We start from the raw sequence: 21185 nt of genomic DNA on the forward strand, positions 1-21185 counted from the left end.
CGTAAAATAAGAATTGTCCTGTATAGGACTAATAACATGTATTACTCGTAAGTATAGGTATATAATACGAGTATGTCTCCGTCCAGTGCGTAACTACGGGATGGCAAGGCACGGCAATGCCTCGGAAACCTTGGACTTGGTGGGCCCCGGAGGGACCTTCGACCCTCGTACATACAATTTGTATTATAAAAAATGATGTACCTACAAACATTTGAATTTTATTTTAAAATTCACGAGACATGTACTGTTATTACTTATTAAGATAGGAAAAAAGTGCAAAACAGCCTATTATTGGAAAACATAAGATGTTTATTTTTTATATTAATATCACGATGTGTATAATGTATATGGAATCTTGAATCTTGAATTATTATGAGATAAAAATAATAATCGTCGTACCACTCGTATACACATACTATCCAGTATCCACTAACATAGATTAAATATACTAGTATATTTAACCTGTGCCACTCATCACTAATGGTAATCGTACAACGATTGTTATTATTGTCGTAATATTAATATTAACATCGTCTATTTTTCGTTTTGTTCATCTACACGTCATTTTACATTTGATTGTCGAATCGTCTGGACAACTTGCATAGAACAAGTAAGTTTAACTTTTAAGTTATAATGTCTGTTATACCGTGTGTTTAAAAAGTTTGGAGACACTTAAATTATTGTTTAAAAATTGTAATACCTACCTACTATACAGAAATAAAATGGCTATTTTTTTTTTTAACTTTGGTATTATAAATATACGGAGGCCAACACTTTATACTGCCCCGGGGACCCAAATGTATAGTTACGCCACTGTCTCCGTCGTACGCACCCGAGGGCCCAGGCCCAGGATACGTGTTGAGAGAAATTGATTAATAACCGACCGACTCGCAACCATCATGATATATTAAACCTACCTACCTAGGCCCACTGCTGTTGATGTACAATGATATACCAAGCGACACGAGACTCACAAAAGATCCAGTTTTCCCATTTGACGAGAAAACAATAAATTTAATAATTATTATTCTGTTCGGTCGCGTCGAAACGTGGGATATACATGTCTAATAATGTGTGCAAAGGCTTATTATGTTAGATACCTACCTATAAAATACAGTCTAGTCCGCAACACATTTTATTTTATAATAAACGACTTTTATTTACAGAAACGATCGCGTAAATCGCTACCCCGGCCCGCCCTCTCGTATCCGTTTACAATAACGCCTGTCATCGCAGAACTTTTACGGGTCATTGGAATCACCTCCCATGTATGTTACAAGTACCTGCAAGTATATTATTATTATTGCTGCAAGTCGTACTTAATTCCTGATTCCGATAAAATGAAATCTGATGAAAAGACCGTGAGCAACCAATGGCAAGGCCTCGGTAGAAAAAAATTAACAACTTTATTCGTTTTGAAAAGTTGAAACTTTATAAAATATGCGTAGGTAGGTGTCAGTGGCGGCGTCGGGGGTAGACCAGAACGGCCATAGGTACTTCAAAAAATCTCAGGGCTCCCCGAGGTCCGACTAAAAATTTAAATTAATTTAGCTAGAATTTGTTCAGTTTTAGTTATTTTATAATAAAACGCATAATCGGTCCATAAAAATTGTCGCATAACCGATAAAAATAGAAAATTATTGTAACATTATGTGTGAGCATTGGGATATTGTAATAAAGGTAAATTAACATCGTTTTGAATGTATTTAAAAGTATGTAGGTACCTATTTAAGCCACTTACATAAATAAAAGTGTTTTCAACTGCATTTAAATACGAAAGAAAATAAAGCTACGCGAGTACCTACTATTACCATTACAATACTTGTTAGTTTTAAAAAATGTGAATGAGCTTATTTATGTATGAAAAAAGATAACATACTATTGAGACAATATCTATGCTACACAATATTCTATTTAACTTAAGCATAATTATTGTTATATAAGTTTGAAGCAAAATTGTTAAATATTAACGATATTATAAACAGTTTAGCAGAATGCCATGATAAAAGAGTGGTAAAAATATAGATACTGTTAACATTAATTAATTTTAACAAATAAAAAAACGACATGAACATACACACAAACATCAAACCTGAGTCGTTAAGAAAAAGTCAAAAAAGTCGTTAAGTGTAGAAAATAAAAATTTTATTTGTTTTTTGCTTACCTATCTGCGAAACATTTACTCACATTTTGTCATGTGTTGATGTATAGCACTAATAGATATTATTTAATATATTTCAACAATAATTAATAACATTTTGCTTCATTTTCATAAATTTTATTTCTCATCAATTTATAATATATCATATTATATCATGCTATAGGTACTTATTTGATAGGTATATAATAAATTGTAAACACAAATACATAAAACAAATCAAAACTATAAGTACGTATTATTATCTTAAATTAATATTAATAACTTTAAAACAAAACTGTATTATAAACGAAATGGTTTACCCACACCCGTTTTTTGCTTAGATACTAATCTCTTTTTGACTAAAAAATATGTATTTCGGTTGATCCATACAATAAAATTGTACATGCATAATAAGTAAATTTACACTTTTGTGTTGACAATGTAGACACATAAACATCAAAATATAATATATATTAAATAATACAATTACAGTTTTTTATAATACTGATAGCCTATGCGTATAGCATTTATTCTTGATTTTTTTCACAGCCCTTAAGTTTAATAAAATAAAATAAAATTGTTGACTATTATGTCTGTAAACACAGTGTTACAAGAAAATTATTATATGGTAACATAAAATGACTAATTTAATACAAAATAAATTATATATCAAGTTGTACGGCTCACTAGAATATATTTATTTATATTGTAATAATTTTCTTTAGAATTTTTTTCAAGTTTACTTTGTAATTTAAAATTTAAAAAATTCAAGCTATACATCAATATATAGTGCTAACTGTTTTAATAAAAGTTTAAAGGTAGGTAACAATATGAAAAATGAGAAATGAATCTTTAAGTTATTAGTATATCAACATAAAGTACAAAAAAAAAAAAAAAACTTAATAGTGAATTATCAATAATAAGTAATAACATTGTTACATGTTTACATATTTCAAAAAATTAAATGACTATTAATAATTAGAATATATATAGTAAACAGTTGCATGTCAAATTTAAAATTTAAAACTTAACATAAACAGTCATAAATTCTAGGTAGTCGTACAAGTTGTGTGAACATTTTAACAAAACAAAACAAAAACAAAAAATAAATATATGTTTAATATAAACCTATGTTTTATACAAGTTAATACTAGTTTAACAAGCATTACCTGAATAATTTATTTTTATAACGAGAATATAGATGAATTAAAAGCATGAAAATAAAAACTGAAGCCATTGCATAAGCATCTCTTTTCTTGTGCATCGAACAAGATAAAATTTAATAATAAACATATGAGAATTTTTAAACAAAATAAAATTTTGAATAGATTTAAAATAAATAATATAAATAAACCAATGGAATGCTATAAATTAAAAATACATTTCAAGTAATAAATTTTTTTTTTCTGATCATTCTTATTTTTTTACACTTATAAACAGAACACCTAAAACCTATAGTTGATTATTTTGCCACTCATTGATATTAATTATATAAAGCTAAACAGTGATTCACATACATAATGTCCTTGTTGGTGAGTATAAGACAATTTATTGTCATATCAAAAAAATTATTTTATAAAAACAATTTTAAACAATATCTATTTAACTTCTTAGAACCTAAATATATATACATATATATATATATATATATATATATATTCTTTATGTTAATGTAAACAATAACTTCAAAATAAATGTATAGAAACATTAATAAATATAATAATTATTAAAAACTGATTGAGTTACAAAAAATAATTAATATTATTTGTTATCACCTTTCAAAATAATTTATATTAATAATTTTTTTATTTTTTTATTAAGTTAAAACTTATATTTCAAGAATACATCTAACACCAATTAATGTATAAGAAGTATTCAATTAATATTTTTACAAAATACATTAAACATATTTTCAATAAACATACATAATTAAAAACTTTAATATTTTTACACAAACTTTGTCATGTTAATAATTTAAATATTACCAAATCTTTAAAAAAAATAAATTAAAAATGATCGTTAAATTGTACCATGATTGAATAAAATAAATAATAATTGGAAGTAAATTGATAATAAATAAATTAAAAAATAATACAAGGACAACTATTTTATAAATAATTTAGGTAACAAAGTGTATTAAAGATGAAACATATATATGCAAAAACAAAGTATAAAATAATATGTAAATTTAAAAATTAACTAAAATATTGCCTAAAGGCTAATTTTGTCTACTAGATAGATTCAGAGTTCAAATTGTGGAAAAAATACTCAAAGTTACTAGTCATAAGGTATTTAAAGAGATAATATTAACATGAAAAGACCTATCAAGCATTTTGGAGTTTTTGGTAATATACTTAAATTCTGAGATACTTCTGTTCACATTTAATCTAAGATTTCAACATAATATGGCCATATACAATGTTGCTTAAGCTTAATAAAAAAAACAAATTATCACATGTATTTAAAATAAAGATGGACATCTACTCCAGTCTCCTTTTTGTTTGCACTCCCAATATTCATGTGTATAAGTAAAACAAGGCTTTTTTGTCCATTTGCACACATCCCGTTTAAACCATGCTGGTTTGATAGCACTGCTATCATTTTCTTGGATTGTATCATCATCTTCTTCTTCTATAAAATAAAATTATAAAAATTATCTACAGATCCACTTTAAGAGAATTCCCACTACCCACTATTCAAGAGGTTTAATATAGTTAGGCTAGTTTGATGAAATTTTAAGAAGAATTAAAATTTTTAATCTCAAATATATTTAAATATTACTTTTAAGTATTTTAAATGGTTGTTAGGGCCAACAATAATTATTGCATAAAAATTTGATTGTATAGAAAATGGTTTAACATAGGACAAACTTATGAGTATGTTATTTACAGTAAATTTAACAAATTCTCACACTGAATAGAAAATAACTTTATCTGTGTCATTGCCTTAATTTTTATTCAATCAATATTCAATAACTTGTAATTAATAAATAAAAAAGTTGAATCCATAATGTACAGGAATTTAATAAGACTACTGTGAATGCCAGTCATATAAGTTTGTCCAACACAAAACCATTTTTTTTTTTTTTCATGAATAAATTATGAGTGGTGAGGAGTCTTTTTACAATATTATTTACTACCGATTTAGTCAATCATCTAATGCTTAAAAAATATTTTTAAATAAGATTCATTATAGAATTTAAATATTGTACCATTTTCATTGATTTGATTAGAATCTGCTATTCCAGTATTTGTTTTACGATTTCGGATTCTTTGGATTTCCTCTAACCTCAGTTTCTCAATATTAGCTTCATCCCAAAGACCAAACTCCATTAAACGTTGATCTGGTCGTAACCTTGAATCTGTTGGTGCTACACCTTCTTCAAGTTCATTCAATTGGCATGCTAACACGGTGAAATAGTAGTATTTTTCATTGTCAGATCTTCAGATATATATCAATAATAATAAAACAAAAATACATGATTATACTATTTACCATTTATATGTATTACATATATTTTTACTTTCTACAAAACTTACGGAGGAGCTTGTCTTTGCCAGGCTGTTATATAACTTCCTGTTTGACATGTAGGACTTTCAATAGGACCTTCAAATTTGGTAACAGGAGCTATATCAACTTTATTGTCCCAAGTACCATTTATAACCCATTTAATTTCATTATCTTTATCCATAACATATCCTTTTACCTAAACTCAACAATTTTAAAATATTAAAAACACATACAAATTTATAACAATTTTAACATACTTTTCTCTGCTGATCCCTAGTGAAGTAACTGTATGGTATATAACTTAAACGACATTTAGAACCATCCTTATGATTTGTTATTGTCATATCACCTGTTTGATCAACCCACAGTTTGCCAACAATTATATTATGAACAGTAGTTGTGACTTTAGTCCAAGTATAATGATTCCCTATAAATAAAAATCCTCATTAAAAATTATAATCTATAAAAAGTTTGCAATTAATTTTAAATAAATTGATGATTTACAACTAACCTGTAGCTGAGAATTCAAGATGAGCAATACCATTGGGAATTGCTTGTAAGTATTTACCGCGAAATTTTGAGGACATCGAAAATTCTTGCCAACAAGACCAATCTTTACCAGAACAATACTGGGCCGAAATTGGAGGATGATGTGAAACCTTCATTACAATTTTAAATTAAACAGTCGCAAACAATAAATTTATGATACTATTTTTACTTGTTCATTAAATGCTTTCCAACCAAGGTCTGACATTCTATCACATTCATATGTTTCACCCAATAATGGATTAAAAGGTTTACTTGTCCGATTTACAGTTGTAGAATATGATGAAATTGTAAATGCAGCGACATAAGCCATCTGCTCAAATGGATCTTTACATTGAGCTGCTGTATCTAAAATATTTGAATATTCAAAATCCTCAGTAATTCTTTGTAACATTGACAATGGTTCAGAAAAATTGACCTATAACAAAAATTACAATAAGTAAAACTAAAAATTAAATCAAAAAAATAAATTAAACAATACCGGCATTGGTATTTTAGACAAATCTTTTCCAATACAATTTTTTAAAATACTCCAAATATGTAATGGGTGATTTGGCTTGTCAGTAACCCTACACCTTCGTTGGTCTTTTTGTTTTAAAGGATGTTTAAGAACATCTTCTAGCAATTTTTTTGCATGTTCAGAGAGTTGAGGAAACATCCTAGAAGATTTGTTATTTTCATCCTAAAAATAAATAATAATTACAATAAATTAATTTAATTTAATTTTATTAATCTACATAATATTGTAAATGCACTCATTTACACATACACGTTCGGTATTTAAACCAGTTGATGAACAAATCGCAGCTGTTAATATAGCTGATGACTCAGCCGGATCATCAATATCACTACTAGATCCACCACTACAATCTAGTTCTTCGTTAACTAATTTTTCAAGAACCTTAAATAATTTTTCATTTAATAAAAATCAATTAAAATAAATTCTAAAGAAATACCTGTGAGCTTGAAAGAGATTTATGTTGGATAATATTTTGAGACTGACAATTAACTATATAATTATTTGTGGTTACATCAAAGGAATCACCACCTTGAGCATCAAAAAATTCACAACTGTCTGAAGCATCATCTTCGTCAGTAGAATCACCTAAAAAATAAAGAACACAATATTTAGATATATATTAAGTAAAAAAAAAAAAATACAATAATATATAATAATGTAACATAGTGAATATTATAATAACACACCTTTATATGTTATTGTTTATTTGAGAGTATAAATCAAAAAACACTATATGAATATCATTTATATAATCGACTAATCAATAAAATTATCATACAAATCATATAAATTAAAAAAAGTTGAATACCAAATGTAAAATCAAGTATATTTATAAGTTAAAAAATATATACTAAGTAAAAATAAAAGTAACAGATACTTAACATATATTAATATAAAAATTTTATGTATATGTTTATATACAATCTTTAAAATGAAAATATAAACATATTATGGTATCTTAAGCTAGTATATTATATTGTTCATATTTTTTTAATTAGGTTATCTCGTATTATAAATTGTAATGCATAAACAATAAGACATAGTAAATAAATATAACCTTTGAATCATTGTTATAAACAAATAAAATACTGTAATAACTTTATCATAGAATTTAATTGATAAAAAATATTAAAGACAAGAATAATTAATGAGCTTAATAAATATGTCTTTTTGTTACACTCAAGAAAATATGACTGAGAAAACATGTAATAAACAAAAGTAATTTTATCTTTAATATAACTTAGTGGATATTAATTAAATATACATAACTAATATTTATATATTTTATTATAGGAACAGAATATTTGTTTTTATTGTTTGAACGATAATATAATTAATAACTATTATAAATTATAAAATTTAATTGGTAAAGCAATGACTAACAATTTATGTGACTTATGACTTTCCATAATTCCAGCTATTTTCTTGGTTAATTTTTATTATACTATAATAAATAACTAATAAGTATTTCTCACTTATTTAATATTATTCTGAAAATTAATATAAAATATTTTATATTTTATCCTAATAGGTAATAACAATTATATAATTTGGAATTTAAGTTGAGAATAATTTTTAATACCTAACTTTGTGAATACAAAAAAATAATATTATCAACATTATTGTTTTAATAATAATGATATAATAATTAATTAAACTATGTCATAAATTATCTATTTGCTAATTATTTTTCTATTTTCCTAAAAAAGTTTATATTGAATTTTCAAACATTTAAGTGCATTGTATCTCTGATAATGTCAACTTTACAATTTTAAACAAAAAATATTTTATTAATAGCTGATTATGGTTGTGGTTATAAACAAAAATGTTTAAAATTAAGAATTAAGTATTAAAACTTAAATATCTCTTTTTTTCTAATTGTATAGGTTTTGAAAAAAATTTAAATAAATTATAAAAAAAACAGAATCAAATTGATAAAATTATTCAGTGACCTTTCTATAAACTTGTATCATATTTTAATAATTAAATTTATATTAAAATGATAATTTGCATTTCAATTTAATTTATTTTATATATAGAAATGTGTAAATAAAAACCTTATAAAATATTAGTGACAAATAAAATAGTAATTTCATTAACTTTTATTGGGTCTTCAATTAACTCATGCAGGTTAATAATATTGATTAATAAAACTAAGATAATATTAATTAACATAATCACATAAATTATTTAATTTCAATTTTACCATAATCAAACATAATACTTACACTACTTATGTATTTGTTATATAAAAATATACTGTAAAATATCTTTGTTTATAATAGAATATACTATTAAAATTTAATTACCTTGTTTGTCGTTATTAGCTACATGCTCCAATACAGTCTGTTCCCTAGCAATTTGATCTACCATTTCTACCAACTGTATACGCTGTCGCCGTTCATTATACAACATCTTTTGCCATTTATTACCCTGACTTTGAGCCAAATCTAAATACTCTGAACAATTCTAAAACACATAATATATTTTTACAATAATTAATAAGCCTAAGAACTTTTTATCAATAATTTAAAATATGATCATGTAAAATACAATTAGTATGAATAAATAAATTATAGTTTATGTACATGATAATTTATCACTAGCTTTCATAAACATTTTAAATTACTTTTAATTTTTATAATATTAAATTTATACAATATTATTCCATAACATTTATTCCAATATTTAACATTAAGAACAGTTTTGTAGCAAACTGTATCTAGTAAATACTTTAAAAAGGGGATTAAAAGTTCTCTAAACATTCTTTTTTTTTTTATGATTGAGGAACAAGCAAAAAAAGAAAGAAATTATGGAATATTTTCATAACACTAGGTTTTAAAAAAACAGATTTTTAATTTGGTTTTAATTTCAAGAATCTTCCTTAAGTAGAGTTGGTAACATGAAATCTTAATGAACTTTATTCAAAATTAAGTGACAAGTGTAAATTACAAACTAAATATAATAAAATGTCTTCCTCTGTGAAACCAATACAATATGCAAATGATATTTCCTTTTATTTTACTTATATACAATTATTTTATACAACTATGAGCTAATAATATTTTACTTATATACTTACAGTTACCATACCAACTGACGCAATACGTATCAAATTTGCACGTTCCATCCATGCTTTTATTTTTGTGGAAACATCAGGAGGTAAATCTATGGTTTCTAACTCAGTTAAGCACCGTTGCAGAGCTTTGCTATGTTTAGATATAATCTCACTTTGAGATCGCAGTTCAGATAATTTGGTATTTAACGATGACACTACAGATGAAACTTCTAAGTTTGCACTTAACTCTTTTTCTTTGCCTCTATCTAAAAATGGTTATACAATAAACATTACATATATTATAAATAATTCAAATATATTATTATACTATAGTATATAAATAGTAAAAAATTCAAGATTATAAAGTTTCATTCTACATAGAAGTTAGTTTAACTATTATTAAACAATCAAGCAATAAAAATGTATAAGAAAAAGAAGGTAAGGAAAAAATAAAAATATATTTTGATAACTTCACTATTTACATTTACCTGTAGTTGAGTGTCCAATTTCTCGAGCTTTTGCTAACTCTAATTCAGTTACCCATCTTTGCCGTTCTACTTCACTAGTGGCACGAAGGTGAAAAGTTTGAGTACCACCATTTGATATAACAATTGTGCATGAATCCTCCGTGTGAATTGTAGCCCCATTCAAACTAATAGTACCACGACATAACTGTGATATTTCAGCTTGAGTTCTAAAATAAGAATAATTATTATTAAAAAAAATATCACTGTATAGTTCTATAAGTGATAACAGTTTCTCATTTAAAGATAACTCAAATTAAATACTAACATGCAATACTATGTATCTATACAGCATTAAGAGCAGTGGTGTATTGGTATGGATAGCGGGTATATGCCATATACTTGTCAGCAGATTTTTGACTTTTGGCGTATACCAACGTAAAATAGGGGCATCTTTTGGGAAGTGGGGGGATTAGGGTGTGTGGTTATACCCTATACTTTTAAAATAGTACTAATAATTGGCCTGCGCCCTGCTGAGATAATGCTTAAAATTAAATTTTAAATTTTTTATATTGACATTTATCAATATTGGTAAATTGTTAATTATGATTGTTAATTATTTAATTATTATAATTTAGTTTTTGAATTGGCTATTTCTATTTATATTGATGCAAAGATTCGGTTCATGCGGTGTGTAGAAATAATTGAAAGCAGAATAATGTATATATACCATATACGTATATCTATTTTTATATGGCCTGATGAAATTTCGAAATGGCCAGTTTGAAATCTCGCATACCCCAAAAAAAAACCTGAAATGATGCTCCTGACGTAAAATATCATTTAATGGTTATATGCTCCTAAAATAACTCGAAAATCAAATAAAACTTATTTCATAGTTCATAGTTCATAGAAAAAAAATTCTTATGAGGTTTTAATGAATTATTTATCTAATTTATCAGTATACACTGTAATTAATGTATTTTAAAATAAATTTATTAAATAACATTTAATAAATTATCCCTATAAAACATTCAATTTAATAACTTAGAAACTAGTAATTTGAATTATCGACTAAGGTACATTAATGCATGCATATATTAAAAAAACACTTTCAAAAGAATCATCTGTTAATAATAATTTACAGAAAAAAAGAGAAATAAGTATTAATTAAAAAAAAAAGTTTTTATTTCCAAAAAGTACCTAAGTATCATAAAAAAAAATCTAAGTACCTATATAAGTAGGTATTATTTGAAAATAAAATCTTTAATGTAAGATTGCTTTTTTTTGACTAATTTTAGCCATTAAATTAAATCATGTTTATGGTATCACGTTAGTTCAATATTTTTGTCAATTTTAGTCTCTTAAATATAATAATAATATTCATTGATCTCAGAAATAAGTTAACAATATTAAATATTACAAACTTAATATTTTTAAATATAAACAGGCAGGGCAACCTTTGAATCAATAGAACCCAGAAGAATATGTGAAATCATGATTAATTAGCCAACAAGACGCTTACTAATGATACTAGGACAAAGATTTTGAAAACTAATGAACCCAATATTTTCATATATATTGTTATAGCTTTTTACATTTTTTTTTCCAAAGTGGGCCAAATATTATGAAACCTGTCCAAGATCATATCTAGAAAAATTGTAGAGAGCAAAAATTATTTTTGTTTAGTACAATAAATATATTTACAATAAAAACTTTTTTTGATACATTAAACTTAAATCTTGACTGCTAGAGTATTCGTTAAGAATTTACAAAATAGCATTTTCGAGGTTTACTTATTTATTAATTTATTATAAAATTATAAACAATAATAATACTCAACAAATTTAACTTAAATATCGTTTATTGTTTATTGCTTTTAATATTGTGATGATACAATATTAAAACAAAAATATATGTAATATATGATAACAATGTTTGCCAAACAAGCGGACATTGATAATTATTAATGTTACCAGTTTTTAATTTTATAGTAATACAGGTACATTATAAGTTTAATAGTCATAAACATAGTGTAAGGAATTAAGTTAATTTTTTCTAGTGTAATGACTAGGGAGAAAAAATATTGGAATGGAGCGAGAAAAATTTTTTTTAGGTTGAATGTACATATTTAAGTTATACGTATACCCATAAATATATTTACCAATACACCACTGATTAAAAGCAAACATATTTATGAACAATGGACTCACACAAATAATTTATAGAACATTAATACTCAATTAATACTCAATATTATTTTAAAATAGCATTAATTTTAAGATTTCTGTGAAAAATAAAAAATAAATAAATAATTCAATTCTTAAACATACCTATAAAATATTTAAATAATTTATATATTATTGATTCTTTTTAGAAAATAATAAATAACTTTGTTATTGTATAAAAACTATGTTTATTGTTTTTTTTACAATAATTAAGTTCCTACAAAGCTTTGATTATACTTTTAAATACATAGTAAAAATGAACTCATGCTAACTTAATTGTATTTGTTGAATTTAAGACTACTCTAAAAGATTAGGTTTGAATTTAAATGTATAGGTAAAAAATTGCCAGACAATATAGGTACCAGTGACAATTAATTATAAGCAACCATGCTAACAATTAAATCACTGTAATATATTATGCATAATTTAATTTTATCCACTTATAATAATTATTAAAATTAAATTGTTATTAAAACATTTTACTCATTAAATTAAGTTAAAAACTTATAAGATCAACCTAATACAAATCTTTATATTTTTTTAAAGAAAACAAAATATTTTTACTAAAAGAAAATTTCAAGATTGTATAAAATACATTGTTAAAATAGTTAAAGTTAAATAATATGATTCAGAACAGTATAAACTTAAAATTTTGAAACTTCCAACATTATTAATATGCAAAATATTTATAGTATAATATTGTAAAAATTATCTAAAGTAAAACATAAATAATACAGAGGAAAGTATAGCAATTAAAATAATATGCTTTTAACTTAGCTGTTGAAGCAAAATTTATAGAGAGTTCATTTGTTAGTTTTATTTTAATATATATGCAAACTATACATAATAAATATAAGCTAAATTAATACAAGTTTAATATATATTTTCAGTATAAAATAAGATATTCTTCCCACTCACTAAGTTATATTTAACTTTCATATAAATATCAACTAGTTTAAATAAGAAAACCAAAATATAAGCAAAAAAAGTGGGTAAAGTCAATTTTTTAGAAGTACAATAGTCATTAAAAAATTTTAACTATATATTTTTACAATTTTTTAAAATGTAGGTACAAAATAACAACTATAAATAAGTCATTATTAGGTTTTACACCTATACAATTAACATTAATGATAAAAAAATTTAAATTATCCGACTGAATATGTATTAATGAGGAAAAGAAATGCTACTATTAATGTTAAAGAAAAGAATACTCATTATCATTAGTTTTGTTTGAATGTTCATAACTAATATAGGTACTATAATAACAGCAATTAACACAAAACATGATTCATTATCTGCGTATTCATAAGGCTAAATAATGTTCAGATTAAAAACACTATCAGTTAAAAATGAGGTTCTTGGCATAAACAAGTTAGAATAACAGGTTTTCTAAGAAAAATATTAAACTCATTTGATAAATTTTTTTTTTCTAAAATTATTTGTATTACTATTCGTATAATTACTAGATAAATTAAATACTTGCAGTTATTATTTTATTAAAAATGTTTTCTTATATAATTAAAATTAAAGTATGGTTGTGTGTATTAGTTGCCTGCAAAATTGCATTAGCACTTAATAATGGATTAGCTTTAACACCACCAATGGGTTGGCTTGCTTGGCAACGATTCAGATGTACTATAGATTGTGAAACTTTTCCAGATGAATGCGTAAGGTAAAATTAATGCATATATTTAAAATTAAATATCATACATGTAGTCATCATGAAAATCATTTTTTAAATAGTGAAAACTTGTTTATGAGAACCGCTGACTTATTAGTAAGTGAAGGCTATGATAAAGTTGGATACAAATATGTTGTAATTGATGATTGTTGGATGACACATAATCGAACAACAGATGGAAAATTGCAAGCTGATCCAAAACGATTTCCGCGTGGAATTAAAGCTTTAGCTGATTATGTAAGCAAATAAACTGAAGTTTATTAGTATTATTATAAAAACTTTAAAAGGAGAATATATAATATTATTATTAGATAATACATTTTTAGTAACCACATAGTTTTTTAGTTTATTTATAATTAATTTTAAAAAATATCATAAAATACTTTAATATCTATTATACTATATCTTTATAAATTATAATAGAACCAAAATATTTTTTAAACAATTAATAATTATTAAATAAGTGGCTATTTAATTAAGTATTCAATCTCTGAGAAAAAAAATAATCATACACAATAAAAAAAAAAAATTAATATAATTGAATTATTATTATAAATTATAACAAATAAATAAGTAAATAAATTAAACTAAATTTAAATAAATACAAAAATAAATAAACAAAATTTCTTTCATGTATATATATATATTATTTTACACTAAGCTTTTGAAATTTTTAGGTACATTCAAAAGGGTTAAAATTTGGAATTTATGAAAGTGTTGGAACAAAATCTTGTGAAGGATATGCAGGTATTAAAGGTTATGAAAAAATTGATGCTCAAACATTTGCAGAATGGGGAGTTGATTATGTGAAATTAGACGGATGCTACACAGATGAACGAAATATGGACACAAGTAATTTAATAGTTTACATAGTAATTATTTAATTATTTATGTAAAAAATAAATTCACTCATTCAATATTTTTAATAGGTTTTCCACAGTTTGGAAAATATTTGAATGAAACTGGAAGACCAATGATTTACTCTTGTTGTTGGCCATTTTATCAAGAAATTAAAGGAATGCGGGTATGTAGTAAAATAATTTTAATATAAAAATGCCAAGCCACAAATGTTTATTACTAAAAAAACCTGCAAACGTATAAAAACAGATCGGTTAATTGATTAAGAACAAAACATATTTATATAGATATATATGGTCACTATCTAATATAAAATGTTTGATTGAACCATTAACCGAATCACACCACAAATGGAACTGATACCAGACAAAAAAGATAATGTGGCTTGGCACTTAAATACTTAATATTAAATTAATATCAATTAATTACTTTAATACTTTAAAAAAGGTAAACTATACACTTGTATCACAATCATGTAATTTATGGAGAAACTATGGAGATATACAAGAATCGTATGATTCTTTAATTGACGTGCTTGATACTTTTGCGGTGAAACAAGATATTTGGGCTCAATATGCAGGTCCAGGACATTGGAATGACCCAGATATGGTAAGATTTCAAAATGGTTACAAAATAGTTTATCTCAAATTCTCGACCAATAAAAAAATATTAATACAAAATTATGTTTCTTTTAAGTTATTAATTGGAAATTTTGCATTGAGTCACGAGCAAAGCCAAACACAAATGGCACTATGGGCTATTTTAGCTGCGCCTTTATTTATGTCAAATAAGTTATCTACTGTCGAACCAAACTTCAAGAAAATATTACAAAATACTGAAGTGATTGGTATAAATCAAGATAAACTTGGCATACAAGGCAAAAGAATCTATAAGGTTGCATATAATTATACATATTTATAAATGTTGAAATAAACAAAACATGAAAATCATTCAATTAAAAAAACAAACAATAAACATTTGAAACAATTATTATTATGATTAATTTAATAGCAAAAAAACTACATATAATTATATTATTTAAAAATGATCAATAATGTTTTTTAGGATCAAGGAATCGAGATATGGTCAAAACCAATTGAACCAAAAGAGAAAGAATACTATTCCTATGCAATAGCTTTTGTTAGTCGTCGAACAATGGGAACACCATTTCCATACAATATTACATTAAATAATTTAGGATTAAATAACCCAATTGGATACAAAATAAAGGTATAATGATTTATTCAATACAATAATGCATAGGTATATACTAGAGTAAGTAATAATAGTTCATAAAAGACCCTTCATTACTTCAAAAAATATAATTTTATTACTTATTATTATTAGTTACATACTATTTTGGGTTCAAAATTAGTAAGTTTTCTTATTTGATTGTATTAAGTAAAAATTATAAGTCCTTATTTTCAATCACAAAACAATGTTGACAAAAGCAAAACAAACATTTGGAATTAATAATAACTATTTAAATGAAAAAAAAAAATAATTAGATAAATTTATAATCTAAAAGTTAATTACCTACCTAATAATATACCTATATATTTTTCTTGTTTCATGTATCTACCACAAGAATTTATTTGACAATATCACTACAAAAGAAATTGTAAAACCAGATTCAATTCTTAAAGTTGTAGTAAACCCATCAGGTAAATAAACATAACTACTAATATTACATAATTATTTTCAACAAATATTTTAAACATTTAAATTAAATATAAATTGTTTCTATAATTTGTCAGGTGTGGTCTTGCTAAGATTTAATATTATTTCAAAATTTGAGTACATACATGGTCGATACATTTGATGACTTCTTCATAACAGGTGTATGAATACCTGTACTGGAACAGTGTACATCATAGTTATAAGTTAAATTGGTTGTAAAATAATAAATAACATTGATAAAATATTTATACTACCAACAAATAATAAGAAAAATTACAAATTGGAAATAATAAATATTTTGAACAAAGACAGAATTATTTGTTTTCAAATGATATACTTTATTATATATATATATTTAAATTTGCCCCTAAACAATAATACATTTTTGGATAACATAAATTACAGTGTTATTTTGGTAATGAATATTATCATATATTTTTATAATTTTTAATTTTAGCCTGTAGATAGTAGGTTACTCCACTTTTAAAACTGTATCTACAAATTAACATAAATAGGATTATAACATAGGTACAACTACCTTGTTCTGTTTTCCAACAAAATTACCTATTTGGCTATTTTAAACCATTTAATAGTATTTATACCACTAAGCTATTCACATAATTCTACTGAACATTAACATTCACTTATAACTTAATATATTATGTAATAATTATAAAATAATATTAGCACTAATTTTGGCAAAAATTAGTTCAATATTCTGTATTACTAATAGAATAAAATAAAATATCTTTAAAAATGAGGGCTGACACATAATTTTCACTCTGAATATTTTTTATATGCATTAATATATCACTAAACTTAAAGATAAAGTGTTTATTACACTAATCTACTCAATGGTAAAATACACTCGAAACTTAATATACAACAAAATAACATACCCCGTTTTTAATATTATATTTTATATTGCAGTCTATAGTTTTTTTATAACTTAAAAGTTCTTTGCTAAATAGAAATGCCATAATTATTTAAATATTAAATTAATTTTATATTAATATTTAATTCACTACTTCAAATTCTTTAAATAATTGTAAAATATAAATTTAATTTTTTTAACAACACAATATTTTAATCAAAGTATTAGTTTCATGTTGTATATAATTGTTTGAAGTAGAATGGTAACTTATTTTCCTATCTAAATATTTATAGAAATTAACAATTTTTATGAAAATTTGGCACTAATGTATGTTTAAACTAAAAAACTACAGGAAAGTATTGTTTTAATATCATACAACATATTATATTGTACTTCAGCATTTAATAATTATTCATTTGTGACAATGTATTGAAATTAAATAATTACTTAACAAAAAAATATAAAAAGATACCAACCCAATTTCTATAAATTTATAACTGGTCAAAAAATATATTGACAAATATAAAAAAAAAATTATTCTTGAATACCTACCATAAAAAAATATTAACTTTTACAATGTTTGATAAAATAGAAGTTTTATAATGTTTTATTACTATCAATTTATACTTAATAGATAAATACATAATAAATAACATAAAAACATGGACAATATCATAAAATATGGGTAGTTATTTTGTTGATATAAACATATAACTCAGATATAATATATCAATTGTATAATATTTCACTTAAAATACACCTATGTAAAACATTTTATATATTAGGTATGCAAATAATATTTGACACCCATTGACATTGTAATATATTTTATAATAAAACAAAATAACTAGAAACTTTAAAATTATTGAATGATAATTTATATAACAAGGAGATGAACCAATTAAGTTTTTTAGTTTAAAAGACAATTGTTTAATATAGGTATATTTGTATTCAATTATTATATTAAATACATAATTATAAAATATCATCAATCAAATTAATTTTCAACTAATTAGTAAAAAGTACCAAGGTTTTTTTTTTTTTTTTTTGATATACAACATAAAATGTAATAACTAGGTCAATACTATATTAATACTGTTTATCTATTTTATAACAATAACTCTAGTTTTCAACAATTAATTCATTGAGTTTTAATCGAGGTTTTAACTAAGATAAACATAATATTGATTATAATTAGGTACTATAATATACACAAATATAATGTGATGTGTAAATTATACAAAGAAAATTTATTAAAACATCAAATATGAAAATGTTTTAAATTATTAAAATACTTAAAGTTATTAATTTTTAACTGATATATTAGATACTTATACTTATTGTATTTATGGATTATGTACATATTATATACCAAGATCTAAGTAGATCCAAAGTAGATACCTACCAACTTCAAATAATATATTGATCCATGTTAGTTATTGTACCTAATTTTCTCTTTCAAGATTCTTAAACTAAATAAAAAATCACTTAGATATTTTCAATTAAGGCTAATGGTTGATATTGTTGAGAAATCTTAAACTTTTAAAAAACAATACAGGAATAATCAAAATTATTATCTGTACTAGGTAATATGAATAATAGTTGTGTATATAGGCACATGAGTACAAACAGCCGTTTAAACGAGCGTTTGAATATAACTAAACACAATTTATACAACTGTAAACTAATTGAAAAAAAAAAGAAAAATAATAGTGACTTTTGTAATTAAGTAGCAAATCACAATGAAATAATGACAGGCTAAAATACTGAACAGCTCTATAGATGTAAGAGACTTCTAATTTACAACATAGGTACCTAAAAGCCAACATCTAAAAGCACATATTGGTCTAGGTTATCAATCTGAATATAGTAAGACACCGTGCCAATAAGTTCATTGTAGCAATCATAACATAGTCGTAACGTTTACCTGTAGTAGGATAGTACACCGTTGGACAGGACGAACCACCGTTTCTGATATCCTTTGATGTAATTTGTCCACTTGAACAGCCAACCTTTCATTTCCTCGTCAACTATCGACAGCGGAGGCGGCGGCGTCGAGCTTTTCGCGTCAGCTGCAGCCATCGCAACGAGACTAGACCACTATCAATAAAAATGATGACAGAAACGGTGGTAGTGGTAGTAAATGTCCAACATTTCTCTACTCTCTACCGACAGACTACAAGAGCACAACTTAAACGGACACAAACGAGAACAGCAGCAACGACGCGCAGATATATATTTTTACTTTTTATGTAATAATATTAATAAAAAATATTTTCAGTTTTCACTAAAAGATAATTGTTAACCCTTTGCCCCGACTACCGTCACATAAGTTGACGATAACGAAAGAATCGAACAGCTGACAGCACGACAACGACGACGCTCGGTATCGCCGAAGTGTCGAACTGAGCAGCTATAGCTAGGCCCGGCAATCACTCGCATCAGTGCGGCCAACGGTCTTATCTATTCGTCGCTAAGATATTTATTATAAATATATTACATTATTTCCTAATTCCGTGGTTGCCGGATTAACGAATGACGACTATGAGTAATGAACGAATGAACGTTATCGAAAATATTTTCGTTTTTCATTAATTCACAATTCACTATACTCACTATTCATTTTATGCCCTAAAAAAATAAAACCACAAAAACGCATTATCGAAATGGCTGTAAATACATTATTATTGCAAATTTTTACGTGACCAATCAGCTGCTGCAAGTGCAGTTAGCGCCCAAGGGCTAGATACGTGTACTTAACTTATCTTCATTAAATTTCCGACACCAAACGGACGTACGGAATCAACACCTAAGACTTGCGTCATACATCATAAATATTTTTTCCCAACATTTTGAACTTATACAACAATAGGGAATTAGTGTTAACTATATACCCACATTGCTGCATAATCATTGTCACTCATTCGTTAAACTACACAATGATTAATAACAGTTCATGGCGGCCCCTCAATAGTAAATTGGGTGATAACGAATTTGCTTTTCGTAGGGAACCATACTTGGGTTCAATGAGTGGTGTACAATAAAAAATTACAAATAGGTTTTATGGCCATTGGTAACCCCTCTGGCCAACAAATCTGATTGCAACAATGTTATTCCCATATTGGATAATGACAACCCGATTTCCATCGCCCTCCAATCATCTAGAAATTCTGAAGATAGGATTTACCAAGTACCGCAGCATAAGTCAACTGCCAATAAAATATGAATAAGTACTGCATCTTACCCGGGTATGTCCAGAGAACTGTATAGACTATAGACTTCAAGTAAGTTTGGTGTTTTTACGAAGATGCATCCAATGAGTAGTAACAATATTATAATAGACAAGCATCATCGAGGACTCAACGAATCCGATCTACATAATTTTTTAACTACCCATGACCATAGACATACACATACTATAGTATCAAACCGACTATACAAAAGTAAGAGCAATATCACTCTTTCCTACCACCCCATTCCTCCACACAACAATAAAATTCCAAAATAATCATTTTATTATTAGTATTACCTAATCATTAAAACCTTTACTCGTTTATACCTACCTATATCATTTCAACAAATTATTATTTTCTGAACCCATATGTCATACCTCATAATTAATT

At 24.9% G+C, this 21185-nt stretch overlaps 2 protein-coding genes across 2 annotated transcripts; one reads left to right on the forward strand and one right to left on the reverse strand.

The window, feature by feature from the left end:
- Positions 1–4290: 4290 nt before the first annotated feature.
- LOC112602148 (oxysterol-binding protein 1) lies at positions 4291–19948 on the reverse strand. Its single transcript, XM_025350095.1, has 13 exons — positions 19490–19948; positions 10263–10468; positions 9799–10040; positions 9026–9185; positions 7153–7301; positions 6966–7097; positions 6678–6878; positions 6369–6614; positions 6162–6309; positions 5908–6077; positions 5680–5846; positions 5352–5581; positions 4291–4771 (listed from the first exon to the last, which is right to left on the reverse strand). The coding sequence occupies exons 1-13, from the start codon at positions 19642–19644 to the stop codon at positions 4602–4604; spliced, it is 2376 nt and encodes a 791-aa protein (XP_025205880.1). The 5' UTR covers positions 19645–19948; the 3' UTR covers positions 4291–4601.
- LOC112602149 (alpha-N-acetylgalactosaminidase-like) lies at positions 13925–16957 on the forward strand. Its single transcript, XM_025350096.1, has 9 exons — positions 13925–14141; positions 14213–14387; positions 14828–15002; positions 15080–15174; positions 15456–15617; positions 15705–15902; positions 16074–16238; positions 16597–16672; positions 16766–16957. Exons 1-9 carry the CDS (start codon positions 13972–13974, stop codon positions 16828–16830), a joined length of 1281 nt encoding a protein of 426 aa, XP_025205881.1. The 5' UTR covers positions 13925–13971; the 3' UTR covers positions 16831–16957.
- Positions 19949–21185: the final 1237 nt, after the last annotated feature.

This window comes from Melanaphis sacchari, unplaced genomic scaffold (genome assembly GCF_002803265.2).
Source record: "Melanaphis sacchari strain LSU unplaced genomic scaffold, SCAv2.0 Contig84_pilon_pilon, whole genome shotgun sequence".
In the NCBI taxonomy this organism is placed as follows: Eukaryota; Metazoa; Arthropoda; class Insecta; order Hemiptera; family Aphididae; genus Melanaphis; species Melanaphis sacchari.